This window comes from Mus musculus, chromosome 5 (genome assembly GCF_000001635.26).
Source record: "Mus musculus strain C57BL/6J chromosome 5, GRCm38.p6 C57BL/6J".
NCBI classification, from domain to species: Eukaryota; Metazoa; Chordata; class Mammalia; order Rodentia; family Muridae; genus Mus; species Mus musculus.
This window is the reverse complement of record NC_000071.6, coordinates 43224644-43237164: the sequence shown is the minus strand read 5'-3', so window position 1 is coordinate 43237164 and position 12521 is coordinate 43224644. Positions and strand designations below refer to the sequence as shown.

At 47.7% G+C, this 12521-nt stretch overlaps 1 protein-coding gene and 1 long non-coding RNA gene across 9 annotated transcripts in view; one reads left to right on the top strand and one right to left on the bottom strand.

Moving 5' to 3' along the window:
• Positions 1–11816, bottom strand: part of Cpeb2 (cytoplasmic polyadenylation element binding protein 2) — a 64376-nt gene extending 52560 nt beyond the window's left edge. For 5 of the 8 annotated variants that reach the window (NM_001368805.1, NM_001368807.1, NM_001368806.1 and 2 more), the window contains exon 1: positions 2077–3912. In NM_001368805.1, the coding sequence (NP_001355734.1) occupies positions 2077–3702 (1626 nt within the window). In that variant the 5' untranslated portion in view covers positions 3703–3912. Of the gene's footprint in view, positions 1–2076 lie in introns of all 8 variants that reach the window. The other 3 variants (XM_006503929.3, XM_006503931.3, XM_006503932.4) reach the window with 1 other exon arrangement.
• Gm7854 (predicted gene 7854) overlaps positions 1811–12521 on the top strand; it is an 83669-nt gene continuing 72958 nt past the window's right edge. The window contains exon 1 of the long non-coding RNA NR_028417.2: positions 1811–2213. This is a non-coding gene — a long non-coding RNA (predicted gene 7854). The remainder of the gene's footprint in view (positions 2214–12521) is intronic.

Genomic DNA, 12521 nt, shown 5'->3' with positions numbered 1-12521 from the left:
TCCCATCTTGCTATTTGAAATCTTGTTTACTTCGAGTTAGGGAAGTTTTCACCCTCCTATCTACTAAAGCAGTGATGTCTTGTGATAGTTACTAAAAATATACTTTGAAGCTGCAGTTAGCTTTGAAAATCCTTAAAGTAACCAATATTCTACTCGTTAAATTAGTATTAGTTAAATGTTCTTAATGACCTCAGCTATGGGAGCAAATTTTTTAGACCTTAGGCTTTCTAAACAGTTTGGGCTACTCTGGGAAAACAAAACAAAACAAAAAACAGTGGTAACATTAAGAATGAATTGAAGATGCCTTTAAGGGACACGTCAATACAGGGTGAAACAAACAAACAAACAAACAAACAAAACAAAAAACCCAACTTCATTTTCCTGAATTGTTAATTTAACTTTTAAGGTATTTTATTCCAGTTTTCTTTTCTTTTTTTCACTTAATTATCCTTGAACTGCTAAGCAATTATCTGATGCTACCCATAGGTGGATCCACTGAGATACACAATAAACAACCACAGGCTTTGCTTATTTTTAGTAATCTTAAGGCAAGTCTCTGTTAAGTTCATTGACATTCAAAAGCAAATTATATTCAAATATAGAGTCGATGACAAGTTAAGTCATCGAAACATGGAAAATTCACAGTACATTTTTTAAAAGGACCTGGGAATTGCTAGTATTTGTACTGTCGATAAACTAAGGCTAAATTTTTCTGGGAATATTTAGACAGTGGAAATATAGATTATGACTTTCTAAAACCCAATAAATATGGTAATCATAAAGTTAAACGTTTCCTTTAAGAAAATTTTAAAACCTTGATAATGGATGCTACTACAGGGTTTTAAATGCTAATTTAATCATGCAAACACAGCCTCCTCCGTCCTCATAGCTGAAAAGCACAGCCCAGGAGCCAAGGCACAATTACCCAGTGCACTAGGGCCTTATTTTGCCTACTAAATGACTCACAGTTCAAAGTTCCTCTCCAGTGACCTAAAATTCCATATGAAAGCCGTGTGACCTCTTACAGTCCAAGGTAAAACCCATTTCTTTTTGTTTATTGGAGCACACTACAGTTAAATACAAATCACGGCAGTATGTCCTGCTAACGTTCTATTTTGACTGTGGGAATTCAAAATTATTTATCAATTTCAATGGCAAACTTGTAGTTAAAAAGAGAAGAGTCCGACACACAAAAGACAGTTGCTCATATAAGCCATGGGAAATTGTGTATTACTTCAAAAGTTGATATTTCCCCATTCTTGGGGCATAAAAGACAATCCAACAAATCTGTTAACTTTTACTTGGGTTAATTTCGATAGACTGTTAACTGTGACGTTGGTTAATTTAATCAGCATCCATTCTTGAAAACTTTGGTCAACAGAAAAGTTATGAGAAGAACCAGTTAAGGTCAAATTTTGGTTCCATGACAATCCCTCATCTTGACATTGGATTTCGAATGATCACCATAATAAATGCTATCCCCACTAAAGGTCAAGGAAACTCTCAACATCAGCGAACTCAACGGCCACCCAAAATCTGCCTTGGGCGGAGTCCGGGTTGGGGGCAATAACAGAAAACATCCTGAGTCAGAAAGGACACAGAGTAGCCAAGCGCCTGCTTGGTGTCATTTCATGATACCGCATACCCCCTGATTCCGGTACACACCCATGTCGAGACATCTAGGAGGAAACACATTAAAACCTAGATTCAAGGGCGCCTTGGGTCTTCAACCCTTCAAGATGTGACCAAACATTAAAAAGAGCAGAAGTCGAGAGCACTCCAGCCCGCGGCCGCCCGCCGCGCGCAGACTGACAGTTCCTCCCAGCTCTGACAGCCCGCGGGTGCGGCTGCAGGTGCCGCCTCGGCTTCATTAGCCCAGCTCAGGACAAACTCCAGAAGGGAACAACCCCAGTTCTGGTCCCCTCGGTCACCCCGGGGAAGGACCCAGCCCTAGCTGCTCACTCTCCGCCCGCCTTCCCGAGAGTGCTGCCCCGACCCCGGGTCCGCCGCCAAGCCGGAGCGCCCGGGGCGTTCGAGGGGGCTTGGCGGCTCCTGTTCCCACCGCGCACGCCTTACCTGGTGGTGGTTGTACGAGTTCCTCTGCTGCAGGAAGGCGGCTGCGGCAGCCTGGTGCTGCTGCTGCAGCTGCGGGCTGACGGGTGACCTCCGGCTCTGCGGCTGCTGCGGCGCCGCCGCCGGCGGCTGCTGTTGAGGTAAATTCATGGCGGGCGGCGCGGGCACCGTGGGAGCAGAGAACGGGCCGCCGAAGCCGCCGCCGCCGCCGCCACCGCCGGCCGGCACGCTGAGCCCCGCGCAGCCGTGCGGCGACACCGGCGAGAAGCTCGGGAAGAAGGCCGGGTTCATGGACGATGGCAGCCCGGGGTAGAAGCCGTTCTCCGAGTCCGGGCTGGGCGGCGGCATGGCGCTCAGAGAGCCGCCCGCGCCGCCGCCGCTGCCCGGGGTGGCAGCCGAGGAGCCCGGGGGCTGTGGTTGCGGCGGCTGCTGGGGCGGCTGCGGCTGCTGGGGTGGCTGCTGCTGGGTCGCCGGCGGAGGCTGGGGCGGCGGCGGCGACGCGGTCTGCACCGACCAGGGGGTGCCGAAGCCGGGCAGCGGTGGGGGAGACGCGGAGCCGCCTCCCCCTCCGGGGGGTCCCCCGCCCCCGCCGCCGCCGGGGTGCGGCAGGTCCGGGCTCTGCAGGCTGCTGAAGGCGCTGGTGCCGAGCGCCGCGCCGGGCAGGAGGGTGCTGGGGCTGTTGAGCAGAGGGTGGTTGGGCGACTCCATGGAGCCCGGCGCGGGGTTCACCGGCGGCGTCGAGGGGGGCAAGCCCGCATTGGGGGGCTCGGCGGCGCTGCCCTCGCCCGCGGCCGGGGTCTGGCGAGGGCTTCCCGCGCCTCCGTGGCGGCGCCGCGGAGCTGCGGGCGGCGAGGGCGGGAGCTGCGGGAGCTGGGGCAGGTCGACCGGGCGCTGCCGCTGGGCGAAGTCCTGCGGCGGGAGGTGCTGCGTGTGCGGGAGGCTGAACGGCTGAGAGCGCTGGGCGAGCGGCGCCGACTGCAGGAGCGGCCCGGGCGGTGGTGGCGGCGTTGGCGGTGTTGGGCTGAAGCGGCCGGGGCAGTGGAGCGGCGGCGGCGGCGGCGGCGGCTTCGCGTCCGGAGGGTGGGGACGGTGTGGCGGGCTCAACTCTTTCCTCTTCTGGCTGCTCAGCTGCTGCTGCTGCCGCTTACTGAAGTCCTGCGGGGAGGAGGTGCGGCAGCAGCAGCAGGAGGAGGCGGAGGAGGAGGAGGGGTGGTGCAGACTCGGTTTGAAGTCCTGGGAGGGGAGGAGGTGGGTCACACCCGCGTTCGTGCCGCCGCCGGGGTGGTGGCTGGGGAGCTGCTCTGCGGCCGCCGCCCCCGAGAGCGGCCTCGTCGGCTGCTGTGTCAGCCCGAGCAGTAGCTCATCCTGCACGGCCTGGGGATGCGCCACGAGCGGGGAGGAAGAGGAAGCTGCGGCTGAGCTGGCCGCGCCGCCGCCCGAGGGGATGGCGAAGGGGGAGGCGGCCTCGGAGAAGCCGGTGACAGGCAACGGCGGCGGCGACAGCGGGCCGAAGGGCGTGGCGGGCGGCCCGGCGGCGAAGGGCCGGTAGGCGCTGCCGCCGGGCGAGGATCGTGGGCTGCCGCTGCGCAGCAGGGCAGTGTGCAGCACCCCGAACCCGAAGTCCCGCATTTATCAGGCCGGCGGCCGCGGCAGGAGACGCACCCCGTCCCCTGCCCCGCCTAGAAAGCCCCGGGAGCCGTGGCGGCGCGGCCGTGGTGGAAGGATGGGGTCAATGGGAAAGGGACACTGTGACTGAGCCGGGGCACCGACTTGGGGCCCCGCCGCCCCTCACGGAGGCCACCGCCGCCTCCCGGAACCGGCTCCGGCACCACCGCCGCTGCCTCGGCCGCCGCCGCCCTCGCCGCTTAAGAACCCCGGAACGTGCGTCAGCAGCCACCTCACAATCGCGCCGCCCCTTGTCGCGCGCCCTGGCACGCGCGAGCGCGCCGCCGCCGCCGCCGCCGGCCTCGCCCCGCCCCGCCCCTCATTAGCGTGCGTTGTGGACCCTGCGAGGCAGCGGGCGCGCGCGGCGCGTCCCTCAGTCCAGGACCTTGAATGGAGCCCAAGGGGGTGAAAAAAAAGCCGGTGGAAGTTGGGGAGACGGCTAATGGGTCTCGAGCACCGTGCGCGTGCGCACGGAGGCGAGCACGCGCGGGCGTTGCGGACGGTTCCTGGGCAACCGCCCCTCCTGTCCCCTGTCGCACGCGCCCCCTCCTCAGGCCCCGCCCTGTCCCAGCCCCTGGGGTCACGTGAAGTGCCGCTGTCCCAGACCTGCTAGCAGGACTAGGGCGCTAAGCTTGCAGGACTCTAGAAGGTCCCATGCTCTGTGGTCGGGTGCGAGCCGCGCGTGCTGTCACCCACCCTTGCCACCGCTGGAAGGCATTTTTTTTTGTTTGTTTTTTAAGAGTAAAACGCGAAACACCGGCGCCTTTTGCAGCAAACATTTCCACTTCAGCAAGGGGAACAAAGTCTGGGAGCCGACAGGGCTCTGCGTGGTTACTCGCGCAGGAGAGCTCTGAGTAGGTTCTGAGACCAGCTCCTCCTGGCCCCGCTGCTGCAAGCCCTGGGTGCGCTGTCACCACAACCCAGGGGTGCCGGACTCCTCCTCTACAAGTTCTTTCTGGCTTCCTTCCCCCGGGAGACTCTCATCGGAACATTTCCGAAGCTTTATTAATTTTCAAGGGAGAAAGATTTCTCACATCAGGGGGGAAAGGAGATTGTGACTCAGCAGCGGACTTGTTGAGGCTTGTAAAGTGGAAGGGGAAAGGCTTTCCATGTAGACAGAGGAGCGCTGGATGGGGACTTAATCCAGTGTAATTCCTCCCCACAGGAACATTTTACACAGAGAAAACCACACTTGACTGTTTAGTCCAATGATAACTGATCCACACGACATAATAAAGAATTGTATGTTCTTAGTTTTTATTTTTAAGTTTTCCTGGTGCTTAGAAAACTGAAATTACTGAATGGATTCCAGAAATACCTACTGAAATCTCAACAGTTTGCAGAAAGTTGATTCAGACTGGACTAATGATGTTGTAACTTACTAGTCTCTTAAGGAAGTTAGGTAGATGTCTTTCTGAAGCCCCTGTCAGTTGAATTTGGTTCCTCATCTTATTTCAAAAGTATGCAAGTCAAATAATCAGTAAAAAGAGAACAGCACTTCAAAAAGAAAATACTTTATAAGATCTATGTGTGATTAATAAGCTAAGTTTCCCAAAAACATATTTTATAAAATTCATTTACTTCAGAAATTAGCATGATAAGCAGAATGTTGTTTAAAAGTTAATCTCAATAGCATATTTAACAAACAAGGTAGATATTGATCTGGAAAAGTGCTTCCTTTAAATTACAATATGTAAAAGGCAGCATACATTAGAATTAAAAGTTATCAATAAGTTATCAGTGTCAGTGAGGTCCATGCCTGTGATCCAAGCATTTGGGGGGATGGGGCAGGAGAATTGCTGATGTCAACAGAAGTTTCATGCCAGTCTGTCTCAACCTTTCCCCAAATGTCCATTTCTAGCTCAAAGATTTAGATAGTATTAATATATTTTACAGGGATAAAGCATACAATAAGGAACTAAGGCCAACGAAGTCTTAAGAACAGATGTAGTTGTGTTTTTTTTTTCTTAAGTAAGAGTGTATTTGATTGGAAAAAAGTTTCAGTAAGCACCCCCTAGCTCAGTCTATGCCCAGGACAGAGAAGGGAGAGCCCTTATTGAAATTCTCCTCAATGCCCTTCTGCACCAGTGTTTGAACACAAACAAGACTGCTTAGTGCTCTAAGTGCAAGGTTTTGTTTCAAAGGACTGACAGCCCTCTTGAACTGGACAAGAGCCATCCCGTTTGTCATTATTCATGAGGTCAAACTTCATTTTCCATGCAACAGATCCTAAATCCTATCTGCCATGTCCTCTACTCACAAGTTCAACACCTCGGAGAGGGTTTTGAAGGCCCCATTTTTCACAGGAGGGGAAGTTCTTTTCTGACTTTTAAAGCTTTGGAGTTGCTGAGCTTCTCATGTGTGAAAATGTCCAGAGAGAAAGGTTTCCTGTAACGTGTAGGTGGGTGCTGGTACTGGAAGTGAAGGGCTTGTAGCCTTACAATAGGTTCCAAACTCAGATTTTAGGAGTCTATATTATGGTCTTGTTTTCATCTGAAAATATGTTTACTCTATGACCATTAATTAAAGGGTTGATTCAGGCTAGACTAAGATTAGATGTTATAAGCACCATCTTCTTAGATATGTAGATAACTCCTTGTTCTCTGTTAGCTAAATATGATTTGTACTTCTTGGTATCTCAGATGTACCTAAGTCAAAATAAGCAGTTCGTTTGTTCCCTCCCACTATCCTGGGCAAGCACTAAAATGTATATTTTTGCTTCCACTTTATATACACCCAAACCCACATATGTTTGTGCAACTAAAAGACATTATTAAGCAATCCTTATTCTTGGAGGGTGCAAAGAATTCTGTTTTTAGCTTAAATGTATCCAAATGAGTTCAAATCACAATTCTTAAGATCCATAAATACATATTGATACAAAATCCAAAAGGCCACAGTCATAAAAGACCTTATCGTACTTTCTATTCTATCTTAAACCTCTTATCAGAACTTCTCCCCTAGTCTTACCTTTAGCTGCATACCTGACTGCTTCTTTCACTGAGAAAGGAAGGCAGTCACCTGAGGTCTGCCTTTGTCCATGGACACCTGACTTTCCTACTTGCTACAATGGATGGCCTAGCTACCTGCTTAAGGACAGGTCCTCCACTGACACACCTACTCCCTCCTATTCAAGTCCTAGCTTCAATAGGTCTTCCTCCCTTTTATCATCATCTCTCTGCTCACTTGGAAACACTCCCAGGTACACAAAATATATCAGTCACCACTTCCCATCATTGAAAAACAAAACCCAAGCCCCTTGAGTTTTGGTTCTTCCTCTTTGGTTACTCTCCCTCTTCTGCTTTTTACTGGTACCTATTTAAATGTCCAAGCGAATGGCTCAGAGACACCTCAAATTGCCATTGCATTTGCTCAGGTCAAAAGCCTTGAAGCCAGTCTTGATGTCCCAATCTGTACCGTGTATAAATCATCAGAACTTACTGCTTCTCCAACTGTTAAGCTATTGCCAGAGTTCACCTCTGAACACTCCAACCACAACCAATCTGGTCCAGGGCACCACTCTTTTTCCCCTAGATCGGTATTCTCATCTTCTAAGTCTCCAGTTGGAAGAACGTGATGGAGTGAGCTGCAGTGTATACTATTCCCAATACTCTAAAATTATAATCTCACTGTAAACATTAGTCGAAATGCCCTTTTCAAGATGGAAAACATCATGTCAATCCCATTAAGTATACTTTCTCAGAATAAGTGAATGCTTTTAATAACCAAAGGTTCCCCCTGATTCCCCTTACCTCCTCCTGACCTAGAATGGGGTGATTATTTTAAACAAATCAGGCCAAGTCCTCTTAGCTCATTGACCTCGCAGTCTCCATTGTCTAGAGTATCAGCCCCTAATACCAACAGGCTCACTCCGTCTTTTCTAAGCCTCTCTTTCACTTATTTTAAGTCTCTGCTTGTGATGATTAATCTTGGTTGTCAACTTGATTGGACCTGGAATCAATGAAGAGACAGAGCTCTGGACAAACTTAGCAGAGTATTTCCTAGAAGGCTTAAATGAGGGCAAAGACCCTTTCCCAGAGTAGGCAGTACCTTCTAGAAGTGTCCTATATACAAAGAGTTCTAGAGATGTGAAGGGTGCTTTCCACCTGCCCCCTATGCTTGTGCATGTATCTGCCCTGCTCCCGCCATGAGACTACTGTCTTTCACAAACCCCATCCCAGTGTCTTCAGACTTCCCACAAGCACAGGGACTAGCAACTCTCCAGGATTCTCTCACCTTCAGCAAGTAGATTAGGCATGCTGAGATGGCATCTCACCTTGTGTACCAAACAGCTAACTACCAGGTTCACAGCATCTCCAGACAGCAAACAGCCATTATTGAACTACCCATCCCATATCAGGGAAGCCAATCTAACCATCCCCTCTATTAACCATGTTTACTCTATCCTTCCTGGCTCTCTAGAGGATTCTGACTACTGCTCAGGTTCATTACTCAGTACTAGCCTCTCTGCCCCCTCACCCCAACATGATGTAAAATTACACCCCCTTTCAGGCTCCCTGTTCCTCATAGGCTGTGTAATTTTTTTTTTCTATGCCTAACAAACTACTTACTAACAAACATTTCTGCCCTATACATTAGACCTGAAACCCACAGGGAAAATACACTATCAGGTATGTTTACTCCAGCAGCCTCATTTCCTAAACAAGGCCCTGATACATTGAGAACATGCATTGAAGAAAGGGTCCCTTGCTTTGATGAAGACCCACATAGGAAATAACAGTGGTAGGTAGAGATGGTGGACTATGTACCTCTCAATTCTTCATTTGCTTGTAAGCAGCTTCCCAAATGCCGTACTAATGCTACTTAGGATCCCAAAGCAAGCGAAGATAATTCTAGGCATCAGTAGGATCAAGAACAAATAGATAAAGCATCGTAGGATTTTTGAGCAGAGAAAAGATAACCGTGAATCCTAGGCGCCTAGAGCTGGAACATCAGCCTTCAGTCATAGGAATATTGAGATGCTTGAGCAAATGGAGGAGTTGAACCTAACTCCCAGAGTCCTTGAGCCAGTTCAGGAAGAACAGCACATGCCGGCTCGTGCCTTGCCTCCACATGCTTGTTTCTCATTATAAGGTGTCCAGCAGCCAGGTTCATCCTTTACATGAGCCCGATTATTTCTGTTTTGGGATTAAGAGAGAAAGGTTAAATGAGCCTCAAATGATCACAGACAGCTTCTGCTCTACTGACAGTCTCCAGACTTTCTCTCTCCAACTGTAGGTTCTGATCTCCTCTTACGTTTTAGCCCTTTGATTTCTACGGTCTGCCTTTTTCTCTGTGCATCTTTTCAGGCTGGAATTCCATGTTGTTTCTCTTACCTCTGCGTACTCTAAATGATCCCATCAATGCACCTGTTTTAAAATATCTACAGGCTAATATTTTCCAATCTGTTTAGCCTTGAGATTAAAGACATATTTTTCACCTTCCTGTTTTAATTTAGTTTATTTAGTTTTCTGTGACATTTATGTTCTGGGACACAGAAATGCAATGTGTGTCCATGCTTACACTAACATCTTCCCTCAACCCTGACACTCCTCAGTTGGTCTGGGTGGTCTGGGAATATGTCATCATCACAGCACCAGTTTCCCAAGGTGGAAGCATGACTCATCCTCTTCCACCCGCCTCTCTCTCACCCTCGAGGTCGGTTCTGCTGCAGACATGTTTCTCAGACAAGGCTGTCGTAGTTCATCTCCGCTCTTTATCTTCACATTTTTTCCTCTGCCCCACCATCTTAGCCTTTCTTTCCACTTCCTCTCCTCAACCATTTCCTTTTATTGCTCTAGAAAAATAACTGCACTCCTGCCAGCTTGTCCTTGTCTGTAACCACCTGTCTAGGGATCTGAACAATAGTTACTTCTTAGTCCTTTGTGATTCTTCTCAGTACCACATTTAAGTTTGTGAAGTGTAGTAGAGCCTTAAGAACTTATTTGCAATTTGTGTCTTTACTCTAACCACTTGTCCCTGTCCATCCTTTGAGTCAGTTGTACCTTCCACAGCTCTGCTTCTGCACATGGTTGGTACTCTCGGAAATGGCCCTGCTTCCTTTAAGTAGCTAACATTGTCTTACCTTCTGGGACTGGCTCAGGTGCCTTATGCTTCTTGAATCCATGTGGTAGTGTTGAGCCTCTTTCTATGTTCTCACCTTGTGTAAAAATTATTTTTCTAACAGTTGACACCTGAACAGTAATATTAGCTGTCACAATACCTGAATCACAAGTGCTTAATAAGTTCTTACTGGTTAGTAATTGCCTAATGAAACCTAATGAAAGAAGGATGAAAGGAAGAAAAGGAAGAAAGCAAGGTAGGAAGGAAAGAATCCCAAAGCACACTTGCAGAATGATGCACGGGGCATAGTACTAACATACCTCTGATGGAGGAAAACAGAGTATTCAGCAGTCAGTCCATACAAGCCAGAAGAACAATCAAAGCTTAATAGGATATGTTTTCTTGCTGACCCAAAACAAATGCTTTATTCTAATTGTTGCACCATCCACATATAAGCTCATTGACAGAATCGTCTAGAATCCTTCCCATATTAGAACGTGTAGCTCTCAAACACGATACAAGATCCTTGAAGGTAGGTTGGTCATTTAGCTCTGATGCTCAGACCCAGGCAACAGGCCTTCAACCCCCTGCAGCAGTTCTGCCAGACCCTGACTAGACCCTCTTCCTTTGTAACTGGCAGCTGTCTTGCTATAGTCTTCTCTCTTTAAGTAAGGTCTGGCCATCTGGATTAGGTTATACATAGTTTAGGTGGCGGGCATGTTTTACATAGTCCTTTGTTTTCATTCACTTATGGATTCATTTTTGTTTTCAGAAACTAGTAACTTAGTTAAGTCAAATACCTACTCTATAGCAGACATCCTAGTCCCAGAAGTACTCTTGGGGATAGAACTGAAAATACATGCATTACAGAGTTGTGCAGAAGTGTTGTCATTGAAAGAATTATGACAATCCTCACCCCTAATTGTATAGAGAGAGTCATTAACAGTGAGATTCTAGACTGAAACTGGCCTAATAAACTGGAATAGGCTTGATGCAACACAGTCCTGCTTGACTGGTCATGGGTGGAGTCCATGGTGAATGCAGAATACTGAGTAAAACAGAGCTGCAGGAAGACTGAATGTACCCAGATATGTCTCAATCCTAATGTAAATGAGATGGGATTTCCATTTTTATTCCCTTCTCTTTTGGTAAAATCTTTTGAGTAGATGGAGCAAACAACAGTTCTGTCATTACAGCATGCAGACCCAAAGCTCTGAAACAAATTTGGTTTTTTTGGGAAGTTTTCACAGACCAGGCTTATGCCACCTGCTTCCCCTTTGTCCTGCTCCCTTAAGTGGTCCTTTGGGTAGAATTCAGGTAGAGTCAAAGAAACGACTATTTCTTAGCAAGAATGAGCCACAGTAATGGGCCTGCACTTAGAAACAATGGTTAGGATATTTTGTTTTGTTTTGGTTTTGTGATCGAAACCAGAGCCTTGTGCATACCAGCCTAGCATCCTCCCACTGAGCTATGAAGGTGCAGTCCCCACTATCCTAAGGACTTGAAGTCAGAATGTTGAGGACGTAGCCACACTCTTAACATTCATTACAGCTTTATTTCAGTGCTAAGCCAGGGAATCGCCCTAAGTGTCCATCAATGAACACATGGATGAAGAGGGAAAATGTAGTTATATATCCACAGTGGCATGCTATTGAGCCTTTAAAAGAGATTATTCTAGATGAGACAAGCAGGACACATAAAAATTAGACACCACATGACCTCAACTGTCCATCTAAATCAGCTGAAGTCATAAAAGCAGAAAACAGAATGTGAGTTCAGGAGGCTAGGTGCTAGGGAAAGATGAAGAGCCGATGGGTAAAGGGTAAAAGTTACAGGTCAACTTGAAATCATAATCAAATAGGGGGACGGCAGGGTTAACTATCCTGATTGACTCATTCTATTGTGTATATATCATTGTGTCTGATAGTCTCCTTAGTGTAATGAGAACACCTGATATAAACAATTTAAGGGAGGAAGGACTTATTTTGGCTCATGCTTTCAGATAGTTCAGGCCCCATGTGCTTCTTCACAGAGAATATCAGAATGGCATGAATGTGTGGCAAGGAACCCCTTTTCAGTTCTCAGTGGCTAAGAAGTGGAGGGCAGGGATGCTGTCATTCAGCTGTCTTTCTCTTCTTATTCTGGGCTCACAGCTCATGGGAGGGCACCATCTGCATTCAGAGAATGTCTCTTACCCTCGATTAATCTTTTCTGGAAATGACCACATAGATGTACCCAAAGGTATGGCCCCTCTCCCAGATAAATCTAAATCCAGTCAACTTGACAATGATTAACTAATGCAATAACATCACTGTGTGCCCATAAATATTACATGATTATAATTGTAAAGTAGCAAATGCTTTCAAAACCTTGAAAGGAGAAAATAAACTAACAGTTATTTCTACAATAAAATAAAGATAGAAAGACTAATACTTCAAGCCTTCACAGTGACAACTGACTAAAGAACAGTTGGCACTAGTGACTTTAGAGAAAGCATTTTATTTTCAAAATGTGTATTCCACAACAACTCAGTGAGATTCATCAAATGTGCCTTTCCGTTTCTCTCTTGTCTTATTAGCAGAATGAGCCCTGGCAGTATATATTAGATAAATTTCATTTAGTTCTCATTTCTCCCTACATTCTGCAAAGCATTCTCCTTCAATTGTTAAATTATTCTATGCAGAGAAAAATAAAGGTTCATTTTTACTAAATAGTCAATA